Genomic DNA, 18,574 nt, shown 5'->3' on the forward strand with positions numbered 1-18,574 from the left:
TGTTTTTGAGGTTTATTTGAACAAGGAACTAAGTCAAATAAATCATTAAACAAAGTAAATAGCAGGTATCCAGAATAGCAGATATACCTAATATTTTTATATTTATTTAGGATTTTAATCTTTCATTATTTCCTCCAGAATTCTGAATTTCCGCTTACAAATTAAAAAAAAAATAGTTTATAGATTACTACTAATTTTGGTAATTGTTATTAATTTAACAATTAATTCAGATTCCAAATTATATTTAATTAAATGGGTGTTAATCAATGAAAATTCAGTTCCCAAGTCATCAGTGGTGCTCATAAGTGATGCTCTTGACATATTTGTCATGTCATGCCTGTTGCATCGTTTTTAAAATTATGCATTTGGGATTTATGATGAACCAATGCAGGAGAAAGAAATGGATTCTGAAAGAAAATTGTTTAAAATTGCTTGAATCTGAAATGTAAATCCACACATTAAAGTGAAAATGCCAATCACAGGTTAGGTTCAAACTTTTTTTTTACTTATCCCTGCTTTTTTTCCCCATTCTTTTCTCTTTATACAGATATTGATGAATGCCATGAGAACAATGGTGGCTGCGATCACTTCTGCAGGAACACGGTGGGCTCCTTCGACTGCAGCTGCCAGAAAGGTCACAAACTGCTCACTGATGAACGCACATGTCAAGGTTAGTGGTAGACAGCTGTCAATCACATGACACCAATTGTCGACAGTGTGGTCCTGTGGCATTTGTAACTCTTACAAAGCCATGTTTTTGTATGTTTTTTCCTTTCTTCCCCTGTGGTGTTCGGCAGCTTGAGCAGACAATATGATGTGATTGAGAGCACAGAACAGTTTCTACTCTTGCAACAGGAGGAGACGAAGAGTCTGTTGCTGTCTTTATTAGAAGTAGGGCTGAGCCGGATGCTCGTTTCAGATGAGTATCTGCTATGGATAATGCATTTTTTACAAGTCCGAGCGTTACACGAGTAAAACTTGGAAGCACGCACACACAGTGACAGTTGCTCCCTCCAGTACTCCACAGGTTTTCTTCAGCTCGCCTCTATTTCGGTTTGTATGATATTTCAAGTTGCTTTGTGAACTTGTTTTTTGATCTATCAATCTATGGGATACGCCTCCTGCGTATGCCTCAGAAGCATTTATCTCATTACACCAATCCTGATTGGCTGGTGATCGCGACGCCGACATCAGGGTGGAGCCACCAACCCTTTAGTAGCTCGCGCTTACTGCGCAGCGCCACTCAAAATAAGCACCTCTTCTCGCTTCGCCCAGCAAGAAGGGCTGTCTGGTGAGACGTCTCACTCATGCTACTCTGAGAACCGGGGTTACGTTAAGTAACCTATAGTTCTCTTCATAGCATTCGTTTCGATGTCTCACTATGGGATATGGAAGCTCCCGTATTGCCGGACAAGCTTATCTCAAGTCAACCACCAACACTCCAGGAATAAGTGGGCCCAGCAGTCAGTACTGCATGAGCGAGGCTCAGAGCAGAGACATCCAGCTTATAAAAGCGGACAAAGGTGTGAGGTGAAGACCAGCTTGCTGCTGCACAAATCTCCGGAATTGAGACCCCTTTAGAGAGGGCCCAGGATGCAGCCAGGCCCCGCGTAGAATGAGCCCGCAGGCCCACCGGTGCCTGCTGGCCCTGAGATGTGTAGGCCAGAGCAATGGCTCCCATAATCCAGTGGGAGAGCCACTGCTTTGTGATGGGCCTGCCCCTGCAGGAGCTGGCCCAGGACACAAAGAGCTGGTCACTCTTCCGAAATCCCTTTGTTTGGTCCATATAAATCCGTAAGGCCCGGACTGGACACAGCATGTGCAACCGCTGTTCTCCAGAAGAAGAAAATGGCGGTGGAGAAAATTCTGTAAGAACAATGCCCCCATTGTTCTTACAGCTTTTTCTCCACCGCCATTTTCGAGTTCGAGCCAATCACCTTGGGCACAAAAGCAAGGTGGGGCTTCAGTTACACCCTGGTGGACTCAGGAGCAAACTGAGTGCATGAGGAGTGCACTGAGAGTGCATGAATGTCACTGACATGCTTGGCAGAGGACAAAGCCAGCAGGAGCCCTGTCTTCAGAGACAGGTGCTTCAAGCTGACCTCCTCCAGTGGTTCAAATGGAGCCCCAGAGAGCCCATCCAAAACCACTGCCAAGTCCCATGGGGGGGCCAGCGGTCTGGAAACAGGAAGCAGCCTGCGGGCCCCTTTCATAAAACGGCAGACCAAGAGATGCTGGCTGGCCGTTTTTCCTTCAAAACCGACATGGCATGCTGCAATAGCAGCCAGGTACACCTTAACTGTGGACAAGGCTTTTTGTTTGTCAATCAAGCTCTGCAGGAATGACAAAATTACACCAACAGTGCACTGAAAGGTGATGTGTCCTCTCTGCTGACACCACTCCTCGAACACCCTCCACTTACAGTCATAAAGAGACCGAGTGGAGGATGCCCAGGCGCTCTGTATTGTGTTAATCACACTTTAGGGAGCCCTGAAGTATTTAAGTTACACCACTCACGGGCCAGGCTCATAGGGCCAAACGCTCCGGGTGTGGGTGCAATACTGCTCCCCCTGCCTGTGACAGCATGTCCCTGCGTAGAGGGAGTTGCCATGGCTGCCCCGACAGGAGCTGATATATCTCCGTCAGCCAGTGCATAGCCGGCCAGCGCGGAGTTATCAGAATTAATGTATGGCGATGCTCCCTGACTCTGTTCAGAGTCGGAGGTATCAGAGCCAATGGGGGAAATGCGTGCAAGAGGACCGGCGGCCAGACGTGCGTGAACGAGTCCACGCAGAGCGGCGCACTTTGATCGCGTATTGAGAAAAACAGCGGACACTGCGCGTTTTCTCTTGACGCAAACAGATCCACCGCGGCTCCGCCATAACGGGCCCACACCTGCTCTACGATCGCTGGATGCGGTGTCCATTCTCCGTAGAGCGGCGTGCCCCTGGACAGCAGGTCCGCCCCCCGGTTCAGAACCCCCAGGACATGCGTGGCTCTCAGAGACCGGAGGTGTGCGCTGCTCCACAGGATCAGTCTGCGTGCCAGCATGTGTAGTTGCCGTGAGCGCAGACCCCCCTGACGGTTGATATATGCCACTGTCGTTGTATTGTCCATTCTCACCAGGACATAATGTCCGTTGAGAAACGGGAGGAAGCGTCTCAGCGTGAGAAACACCGCTAAGAGCTCCAGATAGTTTATATGAGAGTGCTGGAGCGCTGCGCTCCAGACGCCTCTCACGCATCGGGTCTCGTATATGCCGCCCCAGCCTGTCATGCTCGCATCTGTTGTGATCACTTTCCGAGACAGAACGGCTCCCATCGGGACCCCCTTCACCTGGAAAGTCAGGTGGCGCCAGCAGCCCCATTACGCATTGCGCACTCATCATAACTCTCCGTGTGCCATGACGCGCGGGGTCCAGCAGGAGGGAGGACACCCATCGATGAAAATCCCTCATATACAGATGGATGAGCCGGACTACCAGGATGGCTGAGGCCATCAGCCCCAGTAGCCGGAGGCATAATCTGAAGGGTACAGGCTGTGCAGGGTGAAGCGTGAGAGACAGGCTCTGAAAGCATTCAGCCTCGCAACTGAGAGACGAGCTGTGAGAGACACCGAGTCCAGTGATAAGCCCAGGAAGATTATTTTCTGCACTTGGGATAACACTTTTCTCTGAGTTTATCATAAAACCCAAGCCGACCAGGTGTTTTATGAGGGTATGGGTTTGCACTATGGCTTCCTCTCTGGACCGCGCCAGGTGGAGCCAGTCGTCCAAATATGTGGCCAGCATGATGCCCTGTTGCCTTGTTGGCACAAATACTCTCGGGCTCAGAGATAAGCCGAACGGGAGGACTTTGTACTCGTAACAAACACCCTGAAAAGCGAACCTCAGATATTTCCGGTGTGGAGGATATATCGGGATATGGAAATATGCGTCCTTCAGGTCGACTGATGTGAACCAGTCGTCCTGACGCAACATACGCAGCAGGGATGCATGTGTGAGCATTCTGAATTTTTATGTTCTGAGGTATTTGTTCAAAGCCCGGAGATCTAGAATTGGGCGAATCCCAGTCCCTGCTCGTTTGGGGACCAGGAAATACCTGGAGTAAAAGCCGCTCTGACGTTGTTCGGAAGGCACTACGTATGTTGCTCTCTTTATCAACAGCGAGTGAATCTCTTCCTGAAGAACACGAGCTGACTCTCCGCGCACTTGACAATGCACTACACCAGAGAAACGAGGGGAGACGGCGGCAAACTGAAGCCTGTAACCCCGTGATATCGTTCTCACAACCCAGGCTGAGCCGTTGAGGGCTGCCCATCTGTCTTTCATTGCAGAGACAGAAGTGACAGCATCTGACACGCCCCCTGTCATCGGAGCCTCCAATAACTGTGTTATGGAGTCCCTGATTGGAGGGAGGTCGTGACGCTTGTGCGTCATTGCGCATGCGCTGGATTTTTGTGCATTGACAGCTCGGGTGGATCGCCGGGTCCGGAGGACCGGCACCGAACTGTTTATTACGCTCTCGTTTTTTAAATGTGACTGCGCCCTCGACCGGAGGTCTGGATGCGGCAGTGAAAACATTTTTATTAAACCAGAACAATTGTGTGTGTTTTTGTGACTTCCGCGGGCGCACGCAGCAGCGACGGCTCGTGGGCTCTGGAATCGCACACACTGGAAGAAACACCGGCGAGGCTGGCGAATGGGAACGTGCAGCGCCGGTACCGGTGGGAAGAGGGGAGGTCGTCAGGCCGCCTGCTTCTTCTTCCTGGCCTGCTGACTGGCAGTCTGTGCGGTGCGTGCCGGCAGAGCTGCGGTCGCTGTGGTGGCCTTTCTGGGCCAGCCGGTCCTCGCCTCCTGTGCAGGTGTGGCACTAGGAGCAGGACGGGCCTGGGGCCGCTTCGGGATTTTAAACTGAGGGAATGGAGGAGGCACCGTTGCCTGCGCAGCGTTCTTTCGCTGGGCTGTGGCAGGTGCATGCTCGGCTTTGCGAGGGAGGCAGAGCTGGAGAGCTTCGTCCTCCTTCCTCCTGGCTTCACATTGCTGCTGCATTGAAGCGAGGGCCGAGCCGAAGACGCTGTTGTCAGTGTGGTCAGCTTTGCACTGGTTGTTTTTTTTTTTTCCTTTGCAGCTCAACTTTCATGTTGGTCGTGAAAGAGCAGACGTGCGGCAGGGGGAGACCAGGGCTCGGGACTTTGTATCGTGCTTTCTGTTTGCAGCATAGCGTCCGCGCCATGCCGGGGGTGCGCCATGTGCCAGTGCGCCATGTGCCCTGCCAGATCTGTCTTTGCATCGTGTCTGAGGTTTCTGTTCAAACGCGATGCAGCGGCGGTCAGTGTTCTGTTCAACCACGGTCAGCACTGCTGCATCGCGTTTGAACAGAAAACTCGGTGTCCGCGATGCATCGCGTCTGCTCTGCCGGTGGTCGGGTCGAAGGCGTGGTGTGGGGACGGACCGCGGACGCGATGCAAAGAGATGCTCGGAGCAGCCTGTGTGCCAGAGTGGCTGCCTCTGCGTTTGAGCAGAAAGCTAAGGGCAACCCGTGTCCCGGTGCAGCGCACCGGCTCAGCTCTGTGCCCCAACCAGCTGGGGCGCTCAGTCGCCGGAGCGTTCGCTCTCTCGGGACCAACATGGAAGTTGCAGCTGCAGCTCTGTGGCTGCAAAAAATAAAAGTTAACAAAACAATTTGTGCAAAGTGGAAGATGTAAACAACAACAACAGAGGATTCATAAGGTCCAGATCTGCCGCCTGGCTGAGATGACTGTTGAAACGTCACATATCTGCGGAGCTCTAAGCCCCGCCTACTTTTTAACCTACTTTCTGCAGTGGAAACAGGCACCAATTTGGCTCCGGTTACGCTTTGTCATACTGCACCATAAGGCTCCGTTCCATCCCTGGACTTTTTGTGCGGTGGAAACACAGCTTTAAATGGTTGAACAGATACAGATACAGATACAGATAGTGGTGTACTTGCTCATTCCGAATTAGAAGTTGGCATGGCAGCCGTACACGACTGGGTGGGAACACTCAAAGAGACAGAGAAGATAAAAGATTGACAGGAGAGAGAGAGAGAGAGAGAGAGAGAGAGAGAGAGATCTTTAAACAGTCCTTTATTTTCTCATTTTTTTTATCTTTCAGTTGGATTTTTTTTTTTTTAAAGAAAACTCATAGAAAGATGATAGGAATTGAAAGTAAAAAAAATAAATACTTATATACATGCAATGAAAAACTACACACACACACACACACACACACACACACACACACACACACACACACACACACACACACACACACACACACACACACACACACACACACACACACACACACACACACACACTTGAAGTGCAGCAGTAGTTCTTCCTGCTCTATGGCACACAGAACATCACCGACAGTCCAAACAGAAACACATTCTCTCTAGATTGGACACCATTTTGTAGAACGTGAACTCCACCCTGAGTCCTGCAGCCACCAGGCCTCTGAAAACCTGCAGAGCACCATCAGACCCTACACCCTGGCTTCTGTTGCGCTAAGATGACCAGATTCCCATTTTTGCCTGTCCTAAGAGGAAGTTAACTAGACAGATGTTACTGCGTTGGGCTGCAGAGTACTTTGTTCCAAATATGAAGAGGGTGCTGTGGAAAGCATGGCCTAACTGGTCAACCACTGCTGCAGCAGAGCAAAGAGGGAACTCAGTCTCTGACAGTGCAGCCAGAGGTGATCCAGGGTTTCCTCGGATTGGCAGAAAACATGACTGTTCGTTTGGGGATTGAGTCGTGCCTCATGTCTGTTTGTAGCCACGGCCCCATGTACCACCGTCCACTGGAGATCTGCAGTGCGTTTCTCAATGGGAGCTTTGTACAGGGACCTCCAGCTGCCTCTGGGTGAGGACCCGGGTGCCAATGTCCCAGACCACCTGGACTCCAGTCAGCGACACACAGTTCCTGACCTTCACTGTGACGGTGTAGAGGTCCTTATTCTTCAGCTCAGAAACGTCAGGGAGTTTTGGTGTAGCGAAGGAGAGCAGAAGTCCATGGTCCACCTCCTGCTGACTGACTGCAGCACTGATGGACAGCTGTGGGAAAGTAAAATCCATGGCTGTTTGGTGGGATGATGCTTCCTTCCCCAGGGCCTCCCGGAAGGAGCCAGGCAAAGCTCTCATCACCTCCTCCAGCAGTTTTTCCACCAGTCTTTGTAATTTCAGCCTGGTCTCTTGACTCAACCTGGCTGCCGTCTTCCACTGTCCCGCCGTCCTCAGGTCCCCCAGCTTGGTCAGACCAGCTGATGTTAAGGCCCTCTGTATGGTCAGGGAGTGGAGTAGCCTGGCCTGGAGCATGGGGTTATGGAACAGTGGCTCCTCTCTTACGTTTCCAAGCACCTGGGTGACAGACCTGAAGAGAGTTGTATTCAAATTGAAAATATAAGATAATTTTGCGAAGATTTATAAATTAAATTAAGGTCATTAAAGTCTTCATCCAAATTACCACCATATAACTTGTGAATGACTTGTGCATAGATTTTACTCGGTTTCTTCCAAGCCTTCTTCCGGCTCTCAGCGAAGGCGGACGCTTCTCTCTTCTCTCCTCTCTCGCTCGCCCTCCCCGCTTGCTGCTCCCGTCCTGTACTGTCTTGTGTCTGATCTATCAAGAGACTCTCTTCAGACCCGCATCCGAATTTAACCGGAACCATGGAATTAATCAGCTGGTCTCTCAATGCGATCGACCAAATTTTTACGACACGACGATCGGGCAAAGGAGAGCCCACATGTCCCGATGGGACGTTTGCTGCCGGATACATGCTGGATTCCTGGGGTTCCTGGAGGTCCCTGTGTTTGGCCATTCTGTCCATCGAGGATGTGGAGGACCTCTACATGTTGGGATTCATGATAACAGGTATGCTGCTGATTGGGGCTGGCGGCTTTCTGATCTATCGCAAAGATGAGAAGACGCGGGAAGCCGCATTGGGAAGGCTGCCTATCGTCACTGAAGGACTGTGCCAAGCTTTGAACGCTCAGACTCATGTGATAAACCAACTCAAGAGTACGACTCTTGAACGTTTACGCGAAATTGGATCGATCTTGGAGGATATTCGAACTCGGTTGGGAAGCTAAAATCTTGCCAAAATTGGAGCAGCATTGGAGACTAGAGACACTCAAGGTCGACAGATAAAGCTGAAGTGCCTGAACGAAAACAAACCTAATCTACAATTCGGACTCCCAGACACCCAGTCGCCAAGGCTGTGTTTTGTCTTCAACTCTCCGCCTTTTTTTCCCTCCTCTCCTCACCTCATGTTGTCCTTCTTTCCCCAAACTTTCTATGCAATTTCGTTGTACCTGTACAATGACAATAAAGCTTCTGATTCATATAATCAGGTCAGGTGTCTTGGCCATTCACACCAAGGTTTTCAATAGCCTACAGATTTGAGCATTTCAGCTGTATCAAATGTTATATTATGTCCCTCTATTGCAATTCACCGAGCTTGATAAAATAGTTGAAATTAGCAAATTGAAGTGTGGCTTATGTACAGGGCTGATAAGAGTGTTACCATTATCCTGAGAGAATAGTGGTGTTGGGCTCCAGTGGTGTTGGAATCCATGCTCTTTCCCCAAGCAGTTCTCCCCCAAGAGAACAGGCTGCAAGAACATTTGGGAGATAATAAAACAGCAGGGGGGAGGACAGCAACCTGAGAGGGCCACAAGCGCCAGGTTGGAAAAGCCCCATTATTGGTCGAACCCGACCCGGACACAATGGGTGTCCGAAATACAACTTGGTCAAACCCAGCTCGCAACCAACTGCCCCCTGCTTCTCAACCTGGTCTCCAAGCAGAAAACACGTCTCTGCAGCACCGGGTCAAGAGCGCACACAAAGTGATTCACAGGAAGCAAACCACAGTTCAGCCCGCTGGTGAGCAGAACACACTGTTTGGACTATCCCTTTTCTCTTTGCCTTTTTCTTTTTCTTTTTGTGGATCCTGGGAGCCAGACGCGAAGCTGCATCCCCCCCCAGCTGCAACGCGCTCCACAGACCTCAAAGGTCCACAAAGACCAGGCCGTGATCGCAATCCAACATAGCTGCAAACCTGCAGCGAAACCAGGTCCTACGAGAACCGAGCCACGGAACCGTAAGAGAGATTTTGTCTGGGCAGCGCTGCGAGATTGTTGTAATGCAATTGTTATATGTGACGTTGATCAGTGTACACAGCAGATGCAGTCACCGCCCCAAACCAGACGCTTGCCTCCCTCTGACGTCCGTTCCAGATCATTACACCCACTCACACTGACCCTCCAAGGTCCGTCGCCTCCTGGTGGACACTCGTGGTCATTACATCCCCACTCAGACTCCCAAGACACACACGCACGCGCACACACACACACACACACACACACACACACACACACACACACACACACACACACACACACACACACACACACACACGCACGCACACACACACACACACACACACACACACACACCCTCTTTGTTTGTACATAGTGTTTGCTGTTTAGTAGATTAGATCTCTGTGTTCGATGACGTTTGTTACTTGATTGTGTTGATTTATGAAATAATTTCTGAATTATTAATGAATTAATAAATTTTTGCTAATTAATGCCTGTTAGCTGAATTGATCGATTGCTGGGAATTATTGTGTATTTATTTCACTGGTTTGTACCAGTCTGTGCTCGAATCTCACACCTTCCTTGTTATTTAAGATTGATATATTTTGCACAGGAATATTAACTGACTTAAATAACCCTTTTAACAAATGAGACTGATATTTTGGTGTTAGCTATTTACAGTTTAGCTGGTGGTGCCCAGATTTCATTATTATTTGATAAATAATCAATTAATTCAAATTAATAATTTTCCATTAATACATTCTTTTTGATAATTTATTAACGTTTGAGTACTTACTCAATTACTCTAGGAATTGATCATGAGTAAATGACTGTTTACTTCCATTAATAATTTCAAATTTTCATAAATTACTTCCAGTGATCTATTACTTTCAGTAATCTATTACTTACAGTCATTTTTAATGCTAATAGCCAACCAACCAATAAATCCCAACAGTGGTTGGGGAGTGTTCTTTTATCCTTCTGCTCTATGTGAATGAATGAGTGTGTGAATATAAAACAGTGAAACATGCAAAGTCATGTATTCAGAGAAGCATATCCCTGCATGATTGACTCAGTGCACACACTGAGTTTGTAATCAGCGGTTCTGTTTTTGGATGACCAAAAGCTAATTCCTACTTGCAAGTCATAGTAGATGACAGAAGATCAGACGAACACCAAATTATTTTCATGAACAAAATACTGAAGTGCTCCTGTCCCATGTCACAAAACCTCCAGAGCCAAACACTGTGTTTGCATAAAAGTTAAGTGTTGCTAATTGACATTTCATTCCAACAAACTGCCAGTTGCGGCCTGTTCAGCTCCAGCATAGTGAAATATTAAGTTGTGCTTGTCTGCTCTGTCTGAGCTTTTCCAGACAAAATAGCTCCTGGTGATACACTCAGTTTATGTAAACTATTTGTGGGCTAGTTGCAAACAGACAGCCAACTCCTGAGTCCTCACATGGGTCTAAGCCTTGGACTATTTACCAAGCCAACATCCACCCCATAACAGCTTCCTCTGCATGACAAACTCCATAATAACACACTTTATTTTTTAGCCCTTGTAATGCCCTGCAGAACAGCCTGAAAAAACCAGGTGAGTTCCTGAAGCTGCCCCCTCCATACCAAGCACCCCCACCCTGCCTGAAAAAAGATTGTTTTGGCTTGTGTGGACTGGGCCTCAGTGTGCTCTTGCACTTTACAGCCATGCATTTGATAATTTGCATACCATAGGGTTTTTTTCAGTGTCAAACATAAGCCATGGCACACAAAATGTTGAAAAACATTGGCCTGAACCAAAAAAACAAAATGTTTTTTCCTCCTTCTATTTGTAGCCATCAATTGCTTGCTGATTGACTTATTGTCCAATGAGGCTCCAATAAAGTCCAATTAAGTTCAATAAGCTTGCAATTACTACAAAGTAGCAATTCTTTTTTTTTTCACTTTTTTCGTGAACTCTTCTAAAACATCTGCTGTTTTATGTTACCCTCTCCTAACTCTTGGTTTTCTCCTGGCCCTCCCTCACTTTGATTCCCTGCTTTGAGTCCTTGATGTCCATGGATGGCACTCATGTATTTACAATACATACCATTACATATAGAAATGTACAGCAACAGCATGTGACTTACAAAAGCTAAAAAAAAAAAAAGTCCATGTTAAAGTTTCTAACATACAGAATAAAAACCTTTAACAGTTGATGTTGCTATATACAGGGTGATATGTTGTTGCGTCTGTTTGAAGCATAACTTAACCTTTACAGTAAAAGATCTCCCTACTTTATTTTAAGACCTTGTGCCGTGTCTGTCTCCTTCCTGCTTCTAAACATATAGAATGTCTTCAGAAATGCAGGTCTAAGCTTCAGCTCTTGAGCATAAAATGTACCGGTAACCATTTTAAATCTAAACAAGGGGGAAAAAATCCTCTAATTAGTCATTATGGAGCATCTCACCATATGCAGGAGATTAGTGGAGTATTGTTGGTTATCACCTACTCAAAACCTAGCTCAAGCGTTTATAGTACTGTGAAATCATTATTGAAAATGTATCTTTAAAAAATCAACTTGACATCAGTCCTGACCGGTTCTCCTTTCCAGATCTATTATAATCAATAATATGCTTTTTCCCTCCCCTGTCTCTTTCCTGGATGGATTACAGCTCTTCTCATCATATTTATTTTCCAATGAAGGAAGGCCCAGGGCAATGACAGGACACTGTGCTGTGCCATCAAAATATAAGAACGCAAGTTCAAAATTCCAAAATCAAAATGTTTTTCTCCTCCACAGTATGATTTCTGGGTAGGACAAATGTGTAAGTATTCAATATTGGTGGGGACACATCTCTACAGGTTCCTACAGGAATGTCAGTAATTATTTTTTCTGCTATTTCTTCTAAGGGAATGTCAACTTTTAATATTTGGTAGTTTGTCTTTGACTGCACTGAGAAGCTCATCTTAAAAATGTATCATGTGCTGGTAAAACTTGATTACCATAATTGGAAGTAGATGGATAGAAGGACTTCAGTATAATAATAATAATAATAATAATAATAATAATAATAATAATAATAATAATAATAATAATAATAATAATAATAATAATAATAATAATAATAATAATAATAATTATCATAATTATCATAATAAGATAAGATAGGATAAGCCTTTATTGATCTCACAGTGGAGAAATTTACTCGTAACATTCAGCTCTTAAGGACACTCATGAGGAAAGGAAAGGCAAGGAATGTGCAAACAGTAAGAATAGAGGTATCTTGTATATAATAATGATAATAATAATAATAATAATAATAATAATAATAATACATTTCATTTGTTAATGTCTTTCATGCACCCATGCTCATTTTACATTACATGAATAAACAAAACAACGTAAAAATATACTAGTAACAAAAAAACAAAAACATAGAAAGAAACATGAAAATACATAAGAAGAATAGGCTTGTCTAAAAATATACAGCATTTTTAGGTGAGTTTTAAAAGAGTCCAGGGATTGATTGTTTCTAGGTTGGGTGAGAGGGAGTTCCATGGGTGTGGGCTGGGCAGCTGAAGGCCTGGGACTCCTTCGTGACAATGTGGGCCAGAGGGCCAGTGAGACTGAGAGAGGAGGCAGATCGGAGCTAGGGGCCAGGTGTGTGGTCAGTGAGGTATGGAGGAGAGAGGTTATGGAGGGACTTGAATGTTAGGACTAAGATTTTGAAATAGATGCACTGTTGGACAGTGAAGCCAGTGGAGTTTATGAAGAGCTGTGCTTACGTGACGAACGTCTCAAACTATGGCTTTAATCAAAGTTACACATACAGGGTAATCTCTGACATACCTTTCTTGGGATATTTTGTTTGGGTAACCTAGTGGTACTATGGAAAGTATGTCCTTCCTTTCTCGTGTGCTTCTTTCTTGTGTGTCCATAATAATGCCTCTTAATGCATTTCATAAATTAACATTGTTAGGTTTACCGACTCGTCTTGCCTCTTTCTGGCCTCCTTCAGACATTGATGAGTGCTCCTTCGAGAGGAGCTGCGAACACACCTGCATCAACTTCCCCGGCAGCTTCGAGTGTCTGTGCAACAAGGGCTACATCCTGTATGGCCTCACCCACTGTGGAGGTGAGTTCCCTCACTCAGTGCCCTGTTGTAGCCAGATGTAAAAGATGCAACTGTGTGGAGGTGATTAGTGCCACTGAGACCCCCTCATTTGTTAGTTATGACTCTGTTGTCATACTGTAACCAAGATTGTGATGCAGAGGGAGGGCCTTCTCTGTCCCACCGGGTTGGGGGTGTGGTGGTGGGGGGTCCTTCTCTTGTGGGCCCCTCTTGCCTGGGGGGGGGGGGGTGGGGTCCTCTCTGCACTCTCCGTCTGGCGCACTCCGGGTTGGGGCGTGGCTCTCCGGGTCCGGTGGGCCGCTGGGTACCGGAGTGGCGGCGTCTGGCCCTGGTGGCCTCGGGCCCCGGGGTGATACTGCGGGGCCCCCCACAACAGTTCCAACCACACCCAGTGGACAAACCACACACACACACGGACACACGGACACACGGACACACGGACACACACACACACACACACACACACACACACACACACACACACACACACACACACACACACACACACACACACACACACACACACACACACACACTTCCACTCCCCATCAATGAGATTTGCAGCTGATTTTTTTTATTTTCTGCTATTCTTTCAATTACCAAAATCATGTTTTTGTTCTTTGTTTTGTGTCATTTTGTTTTTGCTTTTGTCATCATTGTTGTTGTTGTTTTGCTTTTTGTTTGTTTTTGGGTTGTTTTTTTTGCCTACCTGCTAATTTATACTCTTGCTAGAAAATCATGTTACTGTCCAGATAGAGCTGCTCAGGCTGTTTTTTTTTTTTTTTTATTTAAAAAAAGACATTTTTAAATACATTACAGTCATTCCAATGTGCTTTTATAGAGAAAATAGAAAAGCCCAACATATCCACATGAGCAAGCAGGTGTGTTTGCGACTGTGGAAAGGAAAAACTCCCCCAACAGGGAGAAACCTTTGCAGAAACCAGACTCAGAGGTGACGGCATTCTGCGGACCGGTTGGGGTGAGAGGATAGAGGAGAGGAGAGGAGAGGAGAGGAGAGGAGAGGAGAGGAGAGGAGAGGAGAGGAGAGGAGAGGAGAGGAGAGGAGAGGAGAGGAAAGACAGAGATAGACTTGGTGGGGAGATACATACAATACCTTGGGTTTCTTGAAATGTCAGTGCAACACAACATCACAGCTGTCTTTTAACAAGGTCATGTTGTGTCGCTCCTCTCAGACACAGGAGGAGTACATTCAGCAGGAGCTGGACGCTGCTGTTCACTTTGAGAAAGTTTAACCTGATTCACAAGAAAGCAACTTGACGGCCACTGGCTGCTTCCATGGTCTTCACTGGACGTCTCCGAGTCATTCACAACCCGCCTACATTTTTGCCGTACTTTCTATTGTGGGACCACATGACAGAGTTGGTCCTGGGTGCACTTTGCTGTACCATAACTTCCCGCTCTGCCCTGCTCCACCACGTACTGTGTGGTGGAACAGCGGCTTTTGAGCATGTTTAGTGGGTCAAATTTGGGCTCAAATCCACTGCCTCAGGTTCCTAACCTACAAAATACAATAGAGTCCTGCCCTTCAGTGCTCGCTCCCGAATAATAATCCCTATGCTTTCAATAGAGTCCAATGCACTATCAGTAATACTACATTTTATTTGTAATGCACTTTATTTTTCAGCAAACTCAATGTGTGACAGACCATTTTGATATTGCACTCTCCCACTTTTCTGATACAGTGCTTTGGGCTTTTCTTGTAGATAATGATGAGTGCAGCATCAACAATGGCAGCTGTGAGTACGGCTGCATAAACACATATGGGAGCTACGAATGTGTGTGTCCATCAGGCCAGACGCTCCACTGGAACAAGAAGGATTGTATCGGTAAGCACCAGCCGTGTGTGTGTGTGTGTGTGTGTGTGTGTGTGTGTGTGTGTGTGTGTGTGGTTGTCATGATGATGTGACTGTGTGTTCCTCAGAGGGGATGAAGTGTCTGCCCAATGGGAAGCCAGTGCCCCGAGCCCAGCTGTCCTGCACCAAGAGCGGGGACGGCAATGACGTCTGCTCCCTTTTCTGCCCCTCTAACGCCTTCTTTCTCGCAGGTTCGTTGCTGGCGGTTTGTTGTTAGTTGGTTTACATCTCATTTTCAACTACCATCGACACAATTATAATCTATTAGCAAAAACTCATCCCAGCATGGTTGCATGATTATGTACACACATCAATGCTCCATATTCAGAAAAATATGCAAAAGCCTGAATGTGAAAGTGAGTCAACTTAAACGTCATGCTCTCATGTGGTGTGTGTTGCTACCCTCTGGTGCTTTGCTCCAGCAGTCACAACCTTCATGTCTCCTCACTGGCCTCTCCTTTGTGGGCTCTCAGTGGTAATGTGTTTTTCTTTCTAGAAGGTTTCCTTGGCCGTTGTCCCCTCCTCCTGTAGTACTATTTAACATCTGTAACTCCATTTGCATTCTTTGATCATGTCATTTTTCCACAATGTGGTGCCTCATCTGTCTTTGACTTGGCTGTGAGAATTATGAAAAAGTCTCAGGCATGGAATGAAATATTTGTTTTTCTTTCTTCTTGGAGCACATCTTAATGTTTGGAGGAGACGGCCATGTAAATTCCTGTGGCTGAATGCAGCCTGGGCTCTTATTTAATCATCTTGTTTTTAATGGTCTCCAAAGGCTTCATGCCTCATTTCTCCTTTGAAATGCATCCATGCAGTTCAAAGATTGTTCATTTCTGCTTTTATTTTTCAGTTTAAGATCACAAAGGAGCATCTAAGCTCCTTGAGCTACATTAAAGATCCTGTTTGGAGCTGATGCACGTGACGAGCCCTCACCACTGTGTTTGTGTCCTCCAGACTCAGAAAACAGCTACACACTGAGCTGTGGCGTGCATGTCCAGCCGGGAAACCCTCCCCAGAAGAGGATTGCCACAGCTGTTTTACCAAACTGTGCCGGTACCGTACACGCAGAATTCACCTGAGACACATCAGCAGCGTCTTACATAGTTTTTTTTCAGTGTTGTCGATGAGTTTTGGGATTTGAGATTTTATCAGCTTCATATACTCACTATACACATGTGTTGTTATATTCATTTTAGCTGTGCCTTCTCTCAATCTGCGATTTGACTACTCCTCCAAATGTTGATCAACCCCTTCTGATGTGTACATCTTCGACACCCAATTTATCTAAATGTAGGTTATGATGGCTTAGCCGCCTAAAGCTGCACAACAGCAGGTAAAGAGTGTGCAAGTTCACCACAGAACTAACACAAAGACTGTCATACTGCATTGACATACAGGAAGGCGGTGCAGAGGGTCATAAACACTGCCCAAAAAATCCTCGGCTGCCCTCTGCCCACCCTTGAACATATCTCCTCATCCTGCTGCCTCAGGAGAATCAGGTCCATCACCGCCGACCCCCCCCCACACCCCCTGTTTGACCTGTTGCCCTCTGGGAGACGCTACAGGTCAATCAAGTCCCGCACCAGCAGGCTGAGAAACAGTTTTTTCCCCCTGGGCGATCAGGTCCGCCAATGAACATGGACACACACACACACACACAGACAGACTGACATGACCCCAACCCCCCCCCCCCCTCAACCCCCCCCCCCCCCCCCCCCGAACTACAACCAACTACTTAGATTTTTATATTATATTTTTATATTTATATTTGTATCTATTTTTATATTCTTAGCACTGTATTGCACTGTCTTTTCTTACCTGTCTTGTCTGTATGTCCTGTGGTGCACGGTGGCTCTGCGGGAGCACCCCCCAATTTTCGTTGTACTCCCCGGTACAATGACAAATAAAGCTATCTATCTATCTATCTATCTATCTATCTATCTATCTATCTATCTATCTATCTATCTATCTATCTATCTATCTATCTATCTATCTATCTATCTATCTATCTATCTATCTATCTATCTATCTATCTATCTATCTATCTATCTATCTATCTATCTATCTATCTATCTATCTATCTGACAACTTACACAAAGCCTTTGGACGACACGGCTTGGCTGGTAGAGCGGTTGTCTCCAAATCGGAAGGTTGCAGGTTCAGTTTCCATTTCTGGCTACCCACATGCCAAAGTGGTGGTCGGAGGGGCCGATGGCGCAAAGTGGCAGCCTCGCTTCCGTCCGCCTGCCCCAGGGCTACCTACGTAGTTTACCATCATCAAGTACAGAATTAATGCAATGTAAAACCAATGCATTTTTATTAGAATGCTGCATAATTCCAGTTAATTTAACATGCATGTCTTTATGTTATGGTGATAACTCAATAAATATGTGAAATTTGTTAATGGGCGCCAGTTAGAGGCTTTTACTGCAACTGATGCACTCACAACATATTTGGTAGCTCAGCTTTATTTTGTCTGTATTACGCAACAATATTTAATCCTAATTATTTCTGAGACATATATGTAATTGGTCTCGTATCCTATTTATTGCTCTTATCAAATGTCATTTCTTGTTATACCTCACATCCTATGAACCAAATGCTCTCGCGAATCTTTGATGAATGTTTTTATTGGTTTTTCTTGTTTTTTTCTACATTTTGTATAAAGCCAGTGCTCCACCCATCAAACAGAAGGCCAGGTTTAAGATCAAAGATGCCAAGTGTCACCTGAAGCCCCGAAACAAGGAGAAACAAAGAGATTCATCCCGACAAAATCTACAAGGTAATGACTGAAAGGCAAGAATAAAATTTTATTTATATAGCACAAATACAACACAGTGATGTCAAAGCACTTTTCGAGAGAAAAACCCAACTATTTAACACGAGCAAGCATGTGAGAAGATTGAAAGGTTCTGGTTGGAGGTTAGAGGATGGAAAGAGAGAAAATTATAAGACAGAGAGCAACAAGCAAACAAAGTGATTGTCGATTATGGTAAGGGATACAAACCCTGGTTCCGGGATTGTTGGGAGTATTTTGTAGAGTAGTTGTTTGTAGATTGGTTGACAGCAGCGAAAAGCGACAAACAGATTGTAATGACACAGTCATATATACACTGGCTGAAGATGTGATGGGGGCAGGAGGCTGAGACCACAAACCTTCATCTCTATTGGCAGAGATCCTTCGTTAACTCAAGAAGTCAGTTTACCCAAATTCTAGGAGTAAACTGCATTTCTGTCTTTGTGCCTTTTTTTCTTATGTGGAAGAAGGCCAGTTCCCCTGCACCGACAACTGCCAGGTCACTTTTGTCAACCTCAAATGCGACTCATCGAAGAAACGCAGACGAGGTCGGAAATCTCCTGCAAAAGAGGTTTCACACATCACGGCCGAGTTTGAAATTGAGATAAAGGAGGAGGAAGCCACAGGTGAGATGGATTGACACCGCAGATCTCTGGTGCAGAGATGT

The 18,574-nt window shown here is 46.1% G+C and overlaps 2 protein-coding genes across 3 annotated transcripts in view; both read left to right on the top strand.

The window, feature by feature from the left end:
- The window catches only part of mpped1 (metallophosphoesterase domain containing 1), a gene marked incomplete at both ends in the record, with an annotated part of 407,823 nt that overhangs the window by 145,805 nt on the left and 243,444 nt on the right, over positions 1-18,574 (top strand). The gene's annotated exons all lie outside the window — the stretch shown is intronic.
- scube1 (signal peptide, CUB domain, EGF-like 1) overlaps positions 1-18,574 on the top strand; it is a 174,519-nt gene that overhangs the window by 133,807 nt on the left and 22,138 nt on the right. For both annotated transcript variants that reach the window (XM_080518490.1, XM_080518491.1), the window contains 7 exons: positions 548-670; positions 13,120-13,236; positions 14,958-15,080; positions 15,176-15,298; positions 16,065-16,163; positions 17,779-17,892; positions 18,378-18,533. In XM_080518490.1, coding sequence (XP_080374616.1) covers positions 548-670; positions 13,120-13,236; positions 14,958-15,080; positions 15,176-15,298; positions 16,065-16,163; positions 17,779-17,892; positions 18,378-18,533 — 855 coding nt within the window. The remainder of the gene's footprint in view (positions 1-547; positions 671-13,119; positions 13,237-14,957; positions 15,081-15,175; positions 15,299-16,064; positions 16,164-17,778; positions 17,893-18,377; positions 18,534-18,574) is intronic.

This window comes from Blennius ocellaris (genome assembly GCF_963422515.1).
Source record: "Blennius ocellaris genome assembly, chromosome: 22".
NCBI classification, from domain to species: Eukaryota; Metazoa; Chordata; class Actinopteri; order Blenniiformes; family Blenniidae; genus Blennius; species Blennius ocellaris.